The sequence below is a fragment of the Mesoplodon bidens genome, assembly GCF_964165515.1.
Source record: "Mesoplodon bidens genome assembly, chromosome: 1".
NCBI lineage: Eukaryota > Metazoa > Chordata > Mammalia > Artiodactyla > Ziphiidae > Mesoplodon > Mesoplodon bidens.
Window position 1 is genome coordinate 47,975,726 of NC_138176.1, and position 19,156 is coordinate 47,994,881.

Here is a 19,156-nt window from a genome sequence, read left to right on the forward strand (position 1 = left end):
AAAAAAAGACTGTAAGGGCAACCATTAGATTGTTTTTTCTAATATTTAAAATATGAGTGAGAGTATATGTTTATTTTTGGCACTATAGCCTTATATAAGCTTTTAAAGTTTTTATAACCATAAACAGATTTTTTTATACTTCTGTGAAAATGGGTTTCATTTTCTTTGAGAGACTTAATTTGTTGTGTACAGTTTCTCAGGTTTAATACTGTTTTTTTCATTTATTTATTGTTAACGAGTCCAGGCTCACTCTGCTCGCCTTATGACAGGCAAATAAATCAGAAGACAGGTGATGAGGCAAGGAATATGACTTTATTCGGAATTATTCGGAAAGCCGGCAGACCAAGAAGATGGCAGACTAATGTCTCCAAAAAAACCATCTTATCGGGGTTTGGATGTCAATTTCTTTTATAGAACAGAGATGGGGAGGAGATGAGGAAGTAAAGTAAAAAGGCCATAAGTTTTGCAGATATCCCCTGGAATGGCCAGCCTCGGGGAGGAGATGTGTTAATTTCTTCTTTCTTGCAGACATTCACAGGTGGACAGGGTCAGGATGCTTTCCTGAACAAAGGCACTTTGGTTTAACATTCAGGCAGAGGGGCACGGTTCCCTGAGCCAGCCATTATGTATAGACAGTATCCTTTTAGTGAACAAAAGCAGCTGGAAAGCAAAGGTTAAAATAAAAGAAACGGATCCAACAGGTAGTCAGATTTGGCTCTTCCCTGTTACATACTTACAAGTTATTCTTAAACTTTCTATACCTTTCCTGTAGCTCCTTTTTTTTCCCTTAGCTCTTTTTTTTCCTTAACATGAAAAACAGTGATAAGTTGTACCATAATATATTTTGAAAATTTTATTTCTTAGGGACAGTGTTTCTCAGTCTTGTAATTACTTCTTTTAAATGGGAGAAATTCTCAGGGTCTGCCAGACTTTACTTATTGTTAATATTTTAATTACGTATGTACAAACGTAAAGCTAAATATAAACTCTTTATAGTATCCAGCTACATCAATTTAATGTTTTTCCATTTTAAGCATTATGACCCATGGTTTGAGTTGTGTTCATCATCACAGTCAAAACAATTTGTAATCAGCATTTCCTTTTTGCACAGATTTTTAAACACTGATCTGAGCCTTAAAATAGTATGCTGAGCAACTTAAAAAAAATACTGTATAAAGAAAACATTCTTTGTTTTGTATTTACTACTTTTTTTTTTTTTAACCAATCACAAACAGTTGGTGGATGTTGGTAGAGGCAAAGATGGGATCCGTATGCAGAACATCAGCTTACGAATAAGTATGATGGTGACCACTTTGGTCCAGGTTTTTATGACTTTGGCATTCCTATACTGCAGTGCATCTTAGGATCGCTCTCTCTCTCCACCATTTTTATGTATTTGAAGTACCAGCTTTCATTTCTACAGTGTGTTGTTTTTTGGCCTTTGTATTCATTCCAAAACCACAATTATATACTCACAAACACAAGCAGGCCAATCAAGAATACTATCCAGACTCCATTTGAAAAACACTGACTTAGGGCCTTTATGGCCTTACAAACAGGATTCTTTAAGAATTTACATATTTTTTCTTTAAACACAAATGCAGAATAATCATAGTGTTCTAAATTACATTGCTGCTTGCCTCTGTTAGCAATTCCTTAGTGTGCCATGATTACCTTAGGAAGGGGTAATTGCTTTAATCTGAATTTCCCTTTCTTGTTTATTTTATGGTAGATTCAACAGAACAGTAATCCACTGAGGTTTTCTTCTGTTTATGGTAATTGTTTCCTTTGCTGAAAGAACACTACGAGAGGGAGGGGGAAACATTAAATCCTTCTTATTGAATATAATAATATTTTTGCTGTGTTTATGCCATTTGATGTTGAATTAAGAGGGATTAGAGATGTTAAAAATGTAAAAAAGGAACAGTGTCCTCAAAAATTGATCTACACTGTAATATTTCTATGAATGATGTGTCTGGTATTTTGTAAAGAATGGACTTCTTTCTGCTTTAACTCATTGTGCTTATTATGAATTATGAACTGAAAAAAAGTCACTCAGCTAAGAATACTGTATAGAGTAGCATCCAGCTTTTCTGGTGATAGGAGATCTCATGGTGGACTACTTCTGAGACTTGAAGACTGAAGTAAAAGTAAATATTAGTTAGGAGTTAATGCTAATTACACAACTCCATTAAAGAATTAGCGCATAAATGCTATTTAGAATGTTTTTCCTTACCAACTTTGAGGAATAACTTACATATAAGAAAGTACATCCTTTTAAAGAATGTAATTTGATGAGGTTTGACATTTGCATATACACTTGAAGCCCCCACTACAGAAAAGATACAGAACATTCCTGTCACCCTGCAAAGATTCTTCTTACTCATTTGCAGTCAGTTTCCTCTTTCTGTATTGACCCCAGGCAACTATTGATCTGCTTCTTCTTTTTCCTTTTTTTTTTAAACTATAGATCGGTTTCCATTTTATATGAATGGAATGATGTGTTATGTATGCTAGCGTGTCTGGCTTCTTACACTTAGGTGAATATCTTTGAGAGTCATCCGTGTTGTTGAATGTATCAGTAGCCTTTTCCAGTATAAGCATTGTTTGTCCATTCACCCGTTGATAGACATTGCTATTTTTTTAAATAAATTTATTTATTTTTTATTTATTTTTGGCTGCATTCGGTCTTCGTTGCTGCATGCGGGCTTTCTCTAGTTGCGGCGAGTGGGGGCTATTCTTTCTTGCGGTGTGTGAGCTTCTCATTGCGGTGGCTTCTCTCATTGCAGAGCACAGGCTCTAGGTGCACGGGCTTCAGTACTTGTGGCACGTGGGCTCAGTAGTTGTGGCTCGCAGGCTCTAGAGCACAGGCTCAGTAGTTGTGGTGCATGGGCTTAGTTGCTCTGCGGCATGTGGGATCTTCCCAGACCAGGGCTTGAACCCGTGCCCCCTGCATTGGGGGGTGGATTCTCAACCACTGCGCTACCAGGGAAGCCCCGGAACTTGGGCATCTTCTTATTCCAAGTAGATACAAGACATTTTGTTGGCTCATTATTTAACCTAGCTGCTTGGTAATAATTTATGTGGCATGAAGTATTTTTTCAGGAAGCTCTTTGGCAGAGTGTTAATTTTTTAAAACTTCATCAATTCTGAGGAAATTTGGAAGGTTTATAGTAATAATCTAACACAGTGTCTTTCAGACTTAATATGCCTTCAGTAAAAAAAATTTGGGGGTGTGTATTACAGTCATAAATGGTTCTTTATAAATTCTATGTATTTATTACTTTAGTAATTTAATATATATTATAAAAGATAATAAAAATAGAAATTTTAAAGGATGAGATAAAATATAATTGTAAATAATTGTTCTTTTTGCATAACTAATGGATTGTTGTGTGCCTACCCCACTCTGGTAACCAGGAAGTACTGCCTGTTCAGACAGTTGAAAATTACACCGGTAGATGGCGCACTAGTCTAACTTTTTACAAAATACGTACTTCACATGGACTAATGGGGAAAGATAACCATTTATGTAGCTTATAAAAATAGCTAATAGTAAAGGAAAAAAGACCATTTTAGGCTTTAAGCTAATGTTTCTCAGTCTTTTTTTCATTATTGCTCTCTTCCCCAGGGAGCCTTTTTAGATATTTTTTCCTAATTTACTCTCCTAATGAAATCTTAATGCTGATGCGCAGTGTATCTGTACATGTAGTGTGACCCTGTTGAAGACCAAAGTCACTACAATATTTACTTTTTTTATCCCTAAGATCCAATTTTTGTCCAGTTGGATTATATCGCCTCTGTTTACAGAGCATGTTTTAGAGTACTTATGTTTTTCCCCCTGTTACTTGAGCTTTCTAATCTCATTTTTCTTAAGTGAATGATAAATTAGTATGCGCTCTTTTTGTTCATAGTTACTGACGTGGAGTAGCTAATGGTAGGAGAAGCTTGCCCAACATTAAGAAATACACTGGAAATAGTTCATAAAGGAGACAGGCTGTTCATAGATAATTCACTTTACTATATCATGACATTTTGTTTATGCTTTTTCCATAGGATGCTATTCTGAAATACAATGTGGCATATTCTAAGAAATGGGACTTTACAGCTTTGGTTGATTTCTGGGATAAGGTAGAAGTATGCTTATTTCTTAAACTATGAAACTAATATGACAACTCTAATGGAAAAGTTTGAGAAAAATATGTATAATTCTGTCACACTAACACCATTATCATCTTTTATTTTTGTGAGAAATATTTCCTGTTACTTTATATGCAGCTAATTTTGAATTTTGCTTTAGTCTCTCATGATATGCATTTTCTGTTGTATTGTTATACCATTTTCAGTATTATAAAATAGCTGCATAGTATTTCATGTCTAGATTTTGAGAATTTAATGATTCCCATATTCTCAAGACATTTAGGTTGCATAAGTTTTACTCCCTTCTCAATTACGCTGTAGTAACATCTTTATATATGTATGTGAATAAATACATGTATATGTTTTCCCAAATTTAATATTGTTTCTTTAGGTGATTCCCAGAAGTTAGATGGCTAGGTCAAAAGGCACAAAACTTTTATGGCCCTGGATTTATGCTGTAAAATCATTTTTCCTCAGGGGACTGTAGCAGTTTAGTATGCTATCAGCAATGGGTAAGAATACCACTTTGATAGTACTGTTAGAAGAATAGGTATCATCCATTTTGAAAAACTAGCAGTATACCTTTTAAAAAAAAACACTTTATTTTGATATAATGTTAGATTCACAAGAAATTGTAAAGAAATGTACAGGGAAGGTCCCATGCGCACTTCATCCTATCTTCCCCAATGTTGATTGCTTAAATAAGTATAATACAATATCAAAACTAGAAAACTGACGCAAGACCTTATTTAGATTTTACCAGTTATGCCTGTACTCATTTGTGTGTGTAGTTATGTAACTGTATCTTCATGTAGCCACCACCACAGTCAAGATACAGAACTGTTCCATCACCACAGTGCTCACTGGTGCTGCCCATTATAGCCACACAAACTCCTTCCTAACTTCTGGCAACCACTAATCTGTTCTCCCTGTGCATAATTTTGTTACTTCAGAAAGGTTATAGTTTGTAACCTTTTCATATTGCCTTTTGGTTCCTTTTTATTGCTGAGTAGTGTTCTGTGAGATTGATGTATCATAATTTCACTGTAAATGCATTTCAGGACATTTGAGTTGTTTCTAGTTTTTAGCTGTTAGAACTAAAGCTGCTGTGAACTTTCGTATACAGTTGTTTGCATAAACATAAGTTTTTATTTCACTGGGAGAAACCCCCAAGAGAGCGATTGTTGAATTGTTTGATAAATGTATTTTTAGTTTTAGAAGAAACTGCCAGTATACTTTTGCTAGGTAAGTAAGCCTTCCCAAAGAACGATACTTTAATATACAATCTGTTTAAAAGTTTTTTTATAATTTGATTTTGCTGCCCACAGTTTAATTATCCATGTTATATATGCTTCATTTACTAATACTAGAAACTGAAAGTAATTTTTGAAATGGAAACATTTTGAATTGAAATATTTTCAATATTACACAACTTTAACTTACCTGATAGAGAATAATTATTGAACTTTAAACATGTCCTATGTTTTTTTTAATTGTGGCCTTTCCCTCTCTGGTCTTTTTTTCAGATAAATAACTGTGAGATAAATAAGACAATAATTATCATTCCTATCGTAAATGAGTAGTTATGATTTAGAAATGAACTTTCTTGGCCAAAGTGACATAGTTTGTCCCTGGTAGGACAGTGTAACCCAATCAGTGTTCCTTCCACTATTGCCTGCGATCACAGTCTGATGTCCCTCTGCACACACCCTCCCTTCCTACTTGCTGCTCATTTTCTCTGTAATTAGAGACTGACTAATAATTAGTCAGGGAAACAGCACCAATGGGAGAGAGAGATATTTATCTATCTATATCTATCTATCATCTATATATATATGTGGGGGAGAGAGAGAAGAAGATTTTAAGGAGGAATTGGTTCACACAATTATGGGAGGCTGGCAAGTCTAAAATCTGCAGGATGGGCTGGCAGGCTGGAGACCCAGGGATGAGCTGATGTTGCAGATGATGTCCAAAGGCAGCCTGCTGGCAGAATTCTCTCTTGCTGAGGTAGGTCAGCCTTTCATTCTATCCAGGCCTTCAACTGATTGGATGAGGCCCATCCACCTTATGGAGGGCAGTCTGCCTTACTAAGAGTCCATTGATTTAAGTGTAAATCTCATCCATTGATTTAAATGTAAAACATCCTCACAGAAACATCCAGGATAACGTCTGATCAAATATCTGGCCACTGTGGCCCAGCCAGGTTGAAACAAAATGAACCATCACACAGGGGCTTTGGAAATCTCTTTCTTGTAGCACTTCTCCCTCTTCTTCTGTAATTACATTGTTTGAACATATGTAAACATCAGGAAGATTTGCAATGTGCCTCCACGTCCATTCCACAGAGATAGGATTCTAGAGTGGTTAGGAGCACAGAGAGGGGTCCACATGGCCTGGGTTTGGATCCTGGGTGGGTAACCTGAGGCATCCTCTCAGTGCATCAGTTTCCCCATTGGGAAATGGGGGTAAATAGTACATCTCCCTTAGAGAGTTGTAGTGAGGGTTAAATGATGTGATGTATGCAAAGCATAGATCAGTGCCTGACACCTGGCCATTTTTATCACTCACCTTTAGAGTTAATACATTTAAACATTATGATATATGTTTCCACCAAATAGTTAAATGAAAAATACTATATATAATTAAAACCTCCTTCGTTTCTCTCTGCAGGTTCTTTCCCCTTTCTCCTTCATTGAAGGCAGCATTGTCCTAAGTGTAGCATTTGATTTGGCAGTTATTTTTTTTCTACATTTTAACTACATATCCATTAACAAGAGATAGCAGTGTTTTCTGCATTTCAAATGATGGAATATGGTATCATAGTGTACATAATATTCTGTAACTTGCTTTATTTTTACTCAGCAGTATGTCATTGGTATCTAACGATTCTGAATATACACAGAATTGTCTCATTTTAATGCTGATTAGATTCCTTGTATGAATAGCTTACCTTCCTGTGCCCGTACTGCTGGATGTTGGGGAGTTTCTAATGTTTTGCTGTCACAAGCAGTGCTGTGATGGACACAGCCTATGGCTGTCTTTGTGCCCTTGTGATAGGCTGCAGGGTAGGGCAGGCATGTTGGAGGTTCCCCAGGTATCGACAAAGAACTCTCCAAGGTAGTTAGTTGTACTTTATTTTTCACACCCTGGCCAATGCTTGGTTGATATTGTCAGGCTTTAAAGTCTTTGCCTGTCAGATGGCTTTTTTTTTTAATTAAAAAAAAATTTTTTAACATCTTTATTGGAGTAAAATTGCTTTACAATGGTGTGTTAGTTTCTGCTTTATAACAAAATGAATCAGTTATACATATACATATGTTTCCATATCTCTTCCCTCTTGCATCTCCCTCCCTCCCACCCTCCCTGTCCCCCCGCCAGGTGGTCACAAAGCACTGAGCTGATCTCCCTGTGCTGTGCAGCTGCTTCCCACTAGCTATTTTACATTTAGTAGTATATATTGCCACTCTCTCACTTCGTCCCAGTTTACCCTTCCCCCTCCCCATGTCCTCAAGTCCATTCTGTACCTCTGGTGGTGTCTTGGGAAGCACAAAAGTTTTTAATTTTGATAAAGCCTAAATTAATTTTTTCTATTTTTGGTGTCATATCTAAGAAGCTAATCCAAGGTTGCAAACATTTACTCTTGTGTTTTCTTCTAAGAATTTTATGGTTTTAGCTCTTACTTTTAGGTTCATGACTTATTTTGAATTGATTTTTGTATATGGTGTGAATTAGGGGTCAAGTTTTACTTTTTTGCTTGTGAATAGCCATTTTGTGTTAATTTTCACATACGATGTGAGATAGAGGTCTGATTTCATTATTTTTTATATGGATGGATATCAGGTTGTCCCAGCACCATTTGTGGAAAAGACTTCTATCCCTATTGAATTGTCTTGGCACCCTGCAAAAACCAATTGACCATACATGTGAGGGTTTATTTCTGGCCTCTCAATTCTATTCCACCACTCTATATGTCTGTCTTTATGCCACTTCCACACAATCTTGACTACTGTAGCTTTGTAGTAAGTTTTAAATTGAGAAGTATGAGTCCTCCAGCTTTGTTCTTTTTCTAATTTGTTTTGGCAGTTTGGGATCTTTTGTGCTTTCATGTGAATTTTAGGGTCAGCTTATTAATTTCTGAAAAAAGTTAGCTGTGAAGGGTAATTTCTATAATCATATTAATAGAATCCATACTAATTCTGCATCTTGAGGCAGGACCAGTCAATTTCAGGGTTACCTTATTGAGCTTTTGAACCATATGATGTTTAAAGGTAGGCATAAAATAATGGAAGCCTTATGGCTATGTCAGAATATCTTTGTATCTAGATGTCTTTCACTCTTAAACAGATGTAATTTTTGATGCAATGAAAAGTTGACCGAACTGATAAAATCTTTGTCACTAAAGTTATAGTATATAGATGGTCTATTTGAGTTTTGTAATTTTCATGCCTTAAACTAGTTACAGTTGTTAATTTGGGTAGGTACATTTGATACCTTGTGACGGCAGTAAAACATGCCATTGGTTAAAATACCCCTGTCACCTTGCTATGAGGTAAAGTGGTCGTTTTTTCCTCTCTTCTTAATCACTCTACTCAGACAGGACCTTGTTTCCCTTTTATCTGGTGACCTTGCCCAGAAACATTCCTGTAAGAGTAATATATAGCAAGTTTTGGTGTGTTTAGTGTAGATCATAAATATGAGGTGATTACCAAGGTGCTGATGATAGTTTTACAGTTCTCTAGAGAGGCGAGTCATTGCATTTTTGACCTTCTGATTTTTATTTACTTTGTAAACATACGGGAGGGTTGGGAGAGTCCTCACAATTGTACAAAATATTCTTTTCTTATTGTTTTCTTCAAGTTTTTGTCTCTCTATTTTTTATAGTTATATCTAGATATAAAAGTATATTTAAAATATTTTATGATATATTATAAAGCTGTGTTACATAGCTTTATCATTTTTAGTCTTAATGGTTGCATAATATTCCATCAAATGATATGTCATTTGCTTAGCCATTCCAGTGTTAGAGATTTAAGGAAGTCTCTGTGTAAAGCACGTCTAGAGATTTAAGGGTGTTCTTCTCTATGACTGTCTGTTGTTCGTACATTGTCAATGTACTTAACAGTAGACCTTGGATATTTAATACAGTTGTGTGTTTTTCTGTCCTTCAAATCGCCAAAGGTATTAATATAGAACTTTACCATGTCACAGCCCACAGGGATAACATTGCCCAGGATTACAGGGGTTATTGAGAAGTAAGTATTAGATACATACGTGGTGGGATTGCAGGAGTAAAAAGAGATCTTTAGTGCAAGGGAAGCAGTTGTTTGGCTAGGTTTTAAATTATAAATGAATTCTGTTTGCTTTGCATTGTCTGTGTCCACATTTTGGAGTAAGAATGCTTCTTTTAAAAGGGCTCTTAAATGTTGCTTATTAACAGTGTTTGGGAATTCTTTACTTAAATGTCACACCCAGCTCTGAGTAACTTGTTTTGCTAAGGAAAAAAATGAAGTTTAAATTTAACATCATACCAATTTTAATATTTTACAGTTAAGTTGATTTTGGGGCTGTTAACATTTATCTCCTTAAAACCTTGCTTTGGCTGGTTCTGTGAGTAATAGGTTTTGTAACCCATACCACTTTAGAACAGGAGGTATTAATATCAACAGTCATTTAGTGTGGTTCCATGTTACAGTTATTACCTAAATGCTAGTATTTAGAGCAAGAAGTAAGAGACCCAGAATCCTGGTAATCTTTGAGCATCCTTATTTAGGATAAAAGCAAGGAGTACTGCCTAAGCTTTAAAAAAATTTTTTTCAGAGACCAGCAAAGATCACAGAAATCAACCTGTTATTTTGTAATTCATAGTTAAATATTTAGGTGCTACTGAGTTGAAATGGCCGTTATTTAGTGTTTTTTGCATCTTGAATGCTAATATTAGTTTTCCTCCCTGCCAGCTGTTGGAAGTGCTAGGAACAAATAATCTGTGTTTTATGGCCCTCCTGGGTGGTGTTCCACAAAATTAAATTCAAGCACTTCTATAATTCGTATTCTAACTGAATCGATATACTTATTGCTGACATTTTTCACAGGAAAGTTTAACAAAATGTCCTATATATTAATAAAGTTTCTCTATTAATACATTTTAGACATATTTTAAATACTTCCCTCTTAGAACAACTGTGGCACTATTTCTTTTCATTCTCAGTGAATTAACTTGTGAAATTTACATAGCACATTATGGCCATAGTGATGGAAGAGGGGTGTAGGGATGGCGTATGTTAAGAGTGGTTACTTACGTTTCTGTGATTCTGGCTTCTATTTCTGGACTTGGATGCTAGTTAAAAAATGGATGTTTGCCTTATAATTATTCATTAGGCCAGAACTTTAAATTCTAAAATTGGTTTGTATAGTGAACCTTTTCAGTAAATGGAATAGTTGTTGAAAAGAAACCTAAGGTTTTTGGTGACTGTTTCATCTTCCTTCCCATGTTTAGTTTTACGTCTGGAATAGAAAAGATAGGAATGAATAGGTCTCTTATTTCCTCACTTACGTTAGTTAGCTTATCCATAAAGGCTTCCATAAATACCAAAATCAGGTTTTTGTTGTTGTTGTTGTTGTTGTTGTTTTTACATCTGTGATTGCTGAAAGTGGAGAGAGAGAGATAGGAATACTGGAAAGTGGAGAGAGAGAGATAGGAATACTGGAATGGGAGGTCATTTAAAATAAAAAAATGGAAAAATTTAAACTTTAAAGTTCAAAGGTTTTGTTGTTGTGGTTAGGCTAGAAATATATTCCTCTTTGGAAGCCACTATTTTTTTTTAAATAAATACAGCATGAAGTTTATACCTCAAGTCATACGTACACAGTAAATTCTTTATGGCAACTCAGTAATTGTGCATCTCTTGCCTTTGCTGTAGTTATTAAAATATTGAGTATAGGGCCTCCCTGGTGGCGCAGTGGTTGAGAGTCCGCCTGCCGATGCAGGGGATACGGGTTCGTGCCCCGGTCTGGGAGGATCCCATATGCCGCGGAGCGGCTGGGCCCGTGAGCCATGGCCGCTGAGCCTGCGCATCCGGAGCCTGTGCCCCGCAACGGGAGAGGCCACAACAGTGAGAGGCCCGCGTACCGCAAAAAAACAAACAAACAAACAACAACAAAAAAAATATTGAGTATGTATTGTCCTGTCTGCTCGTGTCCTATGACTTGTCAGAGGAAGGTTGTGTAAAGCCTCTTTTCCTGTAAATGAGGATGTGTAAATCTATCCATAATGAACTTGCATTCTTGCTTATGTAGTACTTAATTTTAAAAGGTAAATAGGTGTCGTATTGAGTTTTGAAGGATGTGCACTAAGTGGAGCAAACTATTATGCTAAGTCATCTTTTCCTTCAGAGTTCTTTTTGTGTAGTTTTACCTTTAAAAAACAGGTTTATCAGAATTCTTTGTCCCAGAAATTGAGACGTGTGCTGTTATAGCCATGTTTAACTAAAATGACATTTTTGAACTCATGTGACCATGAGAAACCTTAAAAATTATCATTATTGACAGAACAACAGTAGAAACTCAGGGAAAACAAGTATAAGCTTGTATTAAAATAGATTACCAAGAAAGTTATCTCGTGTATATAAAGTAATGGCTAGAAGGAATTGTTTTGACTCATATCTTTATTATGGGATAAAAAGTTAAAATATAATATATTGAAATTATTAGGCAGAAATCATAGTGTAAGTCACCTGTCATTAAATAGCGTAAAACGCAATAGTTGTATGTTTATGCATCACTTGGGCATCATATGTGCATTCATACGTAAGTGGTGTCTTTCAGACTTCCTGGCCTCCTGGTGCGTGCCATACTATTATGGGCAGCTTATCTAATAATAACTATATCGAATGTACTTAGTACTTTTTTGTATGTTAAAATATTTTTATTTATTTATTTATTTTGTTTATTTTATTTTTGGCTGCAGTAGGTTTTCGTTGCTGTATCTGGGCTTTTCTCTAGTTGAGGTGAGCGGAGGCTACTCTTTGCTGCGGTGCACTGGCTTCTCACTACGGTAGCTTCTCTTGTTGCGTAGCATGGGCTCTAGGTGTGCAGGCTCTAGGTGCTCTTAACCACAGTGGTTAAGAATCCGCCTGCCAATGCAGGGGACACGGGTTCGGTCCCTGGTCCAGGAAGATCCCACATGCCACGGAGCAACTAAGCCCGTGCGCCACAACTACTGAGCCTGTGCTCTAGAGCAGGCAAGCCACAACTACTGAGCCACGTGCCACAGCTACTGAAGTCCTTGCGCACCACAGAAGAAGCCCGCACACCACAACGAAGAGTAGCCCCTGCTTGCAGCAACTAGAGAAGGCCCATGCACAGCAACGAAGACCCAATGCAGCCAAAAAATATATATATACACATATATATAAGAAAAAAATTTAGAACAAAAATATTAGAGGATTTTTTTCTTTTTTCTCTCTCCATTCCCTCACCCCTACCCCCATCCCCCCCCCACCACAATCTCTATAAACGTTTCATGGAACATTAGTGTTTTTTAGACTAGTTTTGGAAAAGCTGAGGTAAGGCAACACGTTGTTAACCACTGTTTCAAATCAGAACAAATGTCATTAACCAATAACCAGTAAAAATTGTGGGCTTTCACAATAGCCTTTTTTTTTTTAATAGTGCAGAAGTAAGTTTCTGAATGTATATAAACACATTACTCCTTAGCTTCCAGTTCCAAGTGGAATTCTTCATAACGAATCTATTTCTGGACCTTTTTTCAAAACTTAAAAGATTTAAAGTATCCTTGTTATTTTTGTCATAAAGAGCCTGTAATAAATTCCTATTCAAATGAAAGCAGCCTTGAATGTTTCACTGGACTACAGCTAATGCCTTTATTCCTCTAGCTTTTGAACCTCTGATGTGGAGTTCAGTGGAAATTTAACCTTTTTGGACTTCTTCCCTTAGTGACTCACAGTCTCTAGAATCAATAAGGTCTGCATTACTTTTACATCTTGACTTGATTTAATTCATGAGAACTGTAGGAGCCAAAAGAAAGCTAATCAGAGTCAGCAAAATATTAAATTTTAGATTGGTATGAAGTATGTGGACTTCCTCCTTGGTTTGGTTAATGTATCCTTTGGGTTGGAACATATGTTGAGGGTCTCATTCATGATTTATTTTAAATAGTGCACCTCTCATAGAATTAATTGCTCCAATTGGAACTAGGCACCTTGCTTTATAAACTTGCTGAGGTATAATGGATAATTAGTTTTAGTTGAGCCCTCTATGCACTAGATCATTGATGAAATTAGTTGTTATTATGTGTTTGTGAAACACTGTGTTGTATTTATGTGTGTGGAGGACAAGGAGGATGGAAATTATAGACATCCAAAAGTGAAAATTTATTTAGTAGAATTCCTCCTGTATTCTAATAATGAAATTAATCTAGTATATTAATGTCCTGTAACTGCAACCCTACCTACTCTGTTCAAATAGCTATGGAAGCCATTACTTTTAAATGTTGCTGTGTCATTGATTTCATTATCTAGAAATCTACTCTGTTGGAGGGGTGATAATAATTCCATGTTCTAATCTCTCCTGTGATTTATATCTCTATCAACTAGCTCTGAGCTGTTTTCTTTTTTTTAATGCAATTTGACACCATGCCTTGATTTATAATTCCTGTTAGATTACTTCTCAGGTTATTTACTCATCTTATACTCCTAGTCATTAAAAATAAATTCTGTATTCCTTTTGGTGAAGCTCCTCGTAACACTTTTAACCACATGTAAGATCTCATATTTAACACTAGAAGGATTTTCGTAGTATATATTACCTGAAGATAAAAATAGTAAGAGGAAATAAAAACAACATAAATCTGTTTTTCAAATTTATATACTGTTTCCATGTGTAGCCTGTATAAACTTTCCACATTTTACTTTTGGTACTAATTGTGAAAAATACTTATCCATGATTTATTGCTATGGTAATGACAAATAATGATTAACTGCACAAGGCAGTCAGATTCTAAGCTGTCTGAGCAATTATTCTTTACAGTGTTAAAGAAGTTTTTAGTAAGCTGAGTGGCATGGTACCTTGTTGCCTCAGTTGCTCTTTGGTTACATGAAAAGCACTACAAAAACATTTTCTGCAAGAAGAACCATTTCCAGCATAGTGAAATATGGAATATTTTCAAATGCACTCCCAAGCTATGCTATTGGTCTAATCTGCCTTAGCCCTGGGAAGCCCAGCTCAGATATAAACAAGGTGTCTTAATCCATTCAGGCTGTTTTAACAGAATAGACTGGGTGGTTGATTTATTTCTCACATTTCTGGATGCTGGCAAGTTCAAGATCAAGGTGTTGGCAGATTCAGTGTCTGGTGAGGACCTGCTTCCTGATTCATAGATGGCTGTCTTCTTGCTGGGTCCTCACAAGGTAGAAGGAGCAAGAAAGCTCTCTGAGGTCTCTTTTATAAGGGCACTCAATCCCATTTAAGATGGCCTCACCTTCATAACCTAATCACCCCAAGGCCCCGCCCCACCTCCAAATACTACCACATTGGAGGAATAGGTTTCAGCATACGAATTTTGGGGGGACAAAACATTCTATCTATAGAACCAGAGCATCTTTTTCCATTGGGAGTGGAATTTAAAAGTACTTACTGTCACAGTACACTGGGTTGAGCAGCCGTATAAATAGCCTCTTTCCCCATGGTTGACTTTTGGCTCCCTTTATAACCCTTTCCTTTTTCCTTACGCTGACTGCTTAAGCTGCAGACCATTTTATCTTCACGTCACATGCAAACCCTTATCCATTCCAGGCTTAACCCTGTCTCCTCCTGGACTTACCCCTTCTACAAAGTTCACCTTGTAGATAATCTCCTGAGTGTTTGATGAGACATCCTACTTGGTTATCTGTGGTAGAGACAGTGGTGGTGCTTATTATTGACAGCTTTACTATGTACTAAGTACAGTGTAAGCAGAATATTTTATCTCATTTGATTCTCACAAATACCCCATTATATAGACACTGTATTTTACAAATGAACAACTAAAAATTCAAGGCTTAGAGAGTTTAAGTAATTTGTTCAAGTGATGAAGGCAGGATTTCAACCCAGGTGCCACTCACTCCAGAGTCTTAGCTCTTAACGACTATAATCTGTTGTGGTAGTTCTCATCTGTGAGTTATTCTGCTTCCCAGGGGACCTTTGGCAAGGTCTGGAGACATTTTTCATTCTCACAGCTGGGAGGAGGTGCTACTGGCTTCTGGTGGGTAGAGGGCATGGATGCCACTAAACATCCTACAATGAACAGGATGACACTCCCGGTAACAAAGAATTATGCAACCCAAAAGGTCAGTAGTGCCTAGATCAGGAAACCCTGCTCTTCTGCAGTGGTTTTCGAGGTTTGGTCCCTGAACCAGCAGTATCACCTGGGAACTTGTTAGGAATATAAATTCTCCTGCCCTACCCTGAACCTTGCAAATTAGAAACTCGGCGGGTGAGGCCCAGCCATCTTTGCTTTAACAATCCCCTAGCTAATTCTGATAGATGTGAAAGTTTGAGAACTGCTCTACTGTTTCTCAAACCTCTCCTTGAAGAGTGCCTGTTCCTCAACTTTTTACCTTGGCTAAAGGAGCTTTTCCTATTGGCAGTTCTTCCTTCTCAAGTAGAACTTGCTGGAATGAAGAGGAGGAGTTGTTTTTCTCCTCAGCCCCCACTGCTGATTCCTGTCCATTGTTGAATCGTTTGGCCATGACCTAGATCTGTGAAAACCCAGGCTGATACCTGTGGAGCTGGGCTGAGGTGGGTCTCCTCTTATCTGTGCCCTGTGGTGCATGCCATCAGAGCTAGCCTTTGATTTAGCACCTAGAGAGCAACTGAGTCAGTCAAACATACTGCCCAGACATTAGATCAGCTGGAAATGATTCAGTTAAGGGACAGAATGGTCCTAGAAACCAGTTAACTAAATCTAGGGAGGCCTGAAAAGGTCAAAGATTTGAATTATAAGTAGAAAGAAGAGGAGCCTGGGAAAAATCCTCTTTAAAAAAGGTGGCTTTAGTGGCCTATGGCCTTAGATCTGGCATCATTAAAAGCACTGACTTAGGGAGGGTACCTACCAACATCCAACAGCCTTTGTTCGGTTGGTAATCATGTTGATGACCTATGAACTAGTCTGACTCAAACCTGTATGTGAAACTCTCTACTGTATTATGATCACAAATTGCATCTGGTTATGCCCTGGGCCAGTTCCTTCTCTAACATCATTAGTTCTGCATTTCTTTGCTGCCATAGCCTCCTAGTTTTCTACTCACTTATTCCTATAGCACTTTCTATTTTTAAGGCTACTGCTTCCATCCCTTTTCTTTTGGGCCACTGTTTTCCAGGTTGTGTTGTTCTAATACTTTTAAATAAAGGGTTGAATGGTCAAGTTAGTTTGCTACACGTTATGTCCTCCTACTGGGAATAGTTCTGAGGAGTCTTATAGTGAAGAAATCTGTTTAGTTTTGGTTAACTAAACATTTTCCCCAAACTTATTTATAAACAAAGCCCCCTTCTGTGTAACGGCTTATGATTCCCCTCGTAGCTAATGTCCCATGGAACACACCTTGCAAAACAGTTGTAATCTATTGGCTTTTTCCTGCCTTCCTATCTTTTCCTGCCCAGCCTGGTACCTGCACATTTGACCCTTGAACAACATGGGTTTGAACTGCATGGGTCCACTGATATGTGTGTTTTTTTCAATAGTAAGTACTACAGTGCTGGGCGATCCACAGTTCGTTGAATCTGAAGGAATTAGCGGTGGGGGCTGAGGAGAATAACAGCTCCTCCTCTTCATTCTAACAGGTTCTACTTGAGAAGGAAGAATTGCCAAGAGGAAAAACTCCTTCAGGCAAGGTAAAAAGTTGAGGGACAGGTACTATTCCAGAACCATGGATATGGGGGAACCGTGGATACACAGGGCCAAGTATAAATTATATACAGGTTTTCGGCTGTGCGGAGGGTCGGTGCCTCTAACTCCTGTGTTGTTCAAGGGTCAACTGTAGTCTACCTTTTAAATCTAGTTACTCCTTGGCACTTAACATAGTGCCAGGAGCTTTAAATACCACTTAATGTTGGGCACACTCAAATCTTTATCTTAAGCTCCTTCTCTCTGTCAGCTTCTTATATTAAGACATAATAATTTTACTTCCTAAACACTTCTTGAGGCTCACCTCTATTTCTGTTATACTTGTCTAATCCATGCTGTCATCATGACTCAGATGGTATATTGCAGCAGTCATCCAGCTGACCCCCATGTTCAGTGGCACTCCCTTCAAATCCATCCTTCATGCTGCTCACCCACAGTGAGCTATCTGAAGCATATATCTTCAAACCCTATGTGGCACCTCATCTATTTTCAGTTCTATTGGATGATGTTTATGGTATTCCCTGGCCTTGCCTCTACCCATTTCTCCAGCATCACTTCTTGATACTGAGCTTCTCCACACCTGGTATTCTAATGACTGAATTCCTTATGGTTCTCTGGCATGCTGTTGGCTTGTTCTTAATCCATCCTTCCAGACTTAGCTCAGTCTTTATCTCCTCTGGGAACTCTTTTCTGTCCTCCCAGCCTCTACTAAAGACTCCACTCTGTGCTCACAGTAGTACCTGTGCCTGCCTCCATGCACTTGCCACATAATGCATGATCTTTCTATAAAATGTCTGCATCCTTCATGAGGCTGAACCTCTCCAGGGCATCTTAGTGTTTTCTAGCTTATGGCTGGTGCTCAGTAAGTATTTCTTGAACTAACTTCAGTATACTTAAGGAGAGTAGATCAGCACACAGAAATGTGGGTCTTAAGCCACAGTCTCTTAAAGATTTAGGAATTATTTGTGTAAAGTGACAGTTGACCATTTGAGATTGGCAGTTGGTAGAAAAGATGAGTCATGTACACATAACCCTTATGTCTGTTTATATGGCATTTTTACCCTAAAAAGTAGTAAGTTTCTGGAGGACAGAGACCTTGCTTTGCATTGTTTACCTTTGTGTTTATTCCTCACAGTGCTCAATATGACATCCTGGGCAAAGTGGACACTCAATATATGCTTGAACTGAATGTCAACATACTACTAACAATATGCCTAACTTGAGTTAAGTATAAAGTAGAGGCTGGATCAATTGGGCTGTTCTCTTTCTTGGAATCCTGAGCTTAGCTAATTCACAGTTCAGGGGCTCCTTTACCTTTTTATTCTCTGTATGTGAGAAAAGAATGAATGCCCCAGAGGATAGATTGAACCTGAGCTCGTAATCCGTTTTATTTGATGTAGCTAAATGGTGTACCAGTTGTCACATGTCTTCAGTTTTTATAGGCTATAAAGCCAAAAATTATTTCAAAAGGGATATTTTACCATTTTCAAACTCATCTGTATTTTCAAATGAATTGCAGTTACCAAAAAGTAATCCAATGCAATGGAATAAAATTAGGTGCATATGGGCTTCCCTGGTGGCGCAGTGGTTGAGAGTCCGCCTGCCGATGCAGGGGACACGGGTTCGTGCCCCGGTCTGGGAAGATCCCACATGCCGCAGAGCGGCTAGGCCCGTGAGCCATGGCTGCTGGGCCTGCGCATCCGGAGCCTGTGCTCTGCAAGGGGAGAGGCCACAACAGTGAGAGGCCCGCCTACCGCAAAAAAAAAAAAAAAAAATTAGGTGCATTTAAGAATCCCCAAACAAAATGGTGCAGGTCTAATTATATGTATTTGCGCCATTCAGCTGTACATGTGTCTGGGAACCTTTGGCTCTTCCTTGGATTGCTCTGGTGACTATTTTTATTTCATTGGAGTGGAGTAAAGAGTAGGACTAGATTTGTGTTGTCCAGACAATAAGCCAATAGTGATACGTGGCTATTTACATGGAAATTAATTAAAATGAAATAAAATTTGAAATGCAGTTGCTCAGTCACACAGGCCACATTTCACATGCTCAGTCAACACATGTGGCAGGTGGCTACCGTCTTGGACAGTGTAGAAAGTTCTGTTCTGCCCTGGA

The 19,156-nt window shown here is 37.7% G+C and overlaps 1 protein-coding gene across 4 annotated transcripts in view; it reads left to right on the forward strand.

Moving 5' to 3' along the window:
* Positions 1–19,156, forward strand: part of PARG (poly(ADP-ribose) glycohydrolase) — a 111,596-nt gene that overhangs the window by 15,667 nt on the left and 76,773 nt on the right. For 3 of the 4 annotated variants that reach the window (XM_081223863.1, XM_081223864.1, XM_081223861.1), the window contains exons 7-8: positions 4,057–4,131; positions 16,975–17,025. In XM_081223863.1, coding sequence (XP_081079989.1) covers positions 4,057–4,131; positions 16,975–17,025 — 126 coding nt within the window. The remainder of the gene's footprint in view (positions 1–4,056; positions 4,132–16,974; positions 17,026–19,156) is intronic. The other variant, XM_081223862.1, reaches the window with a different exon arrangement.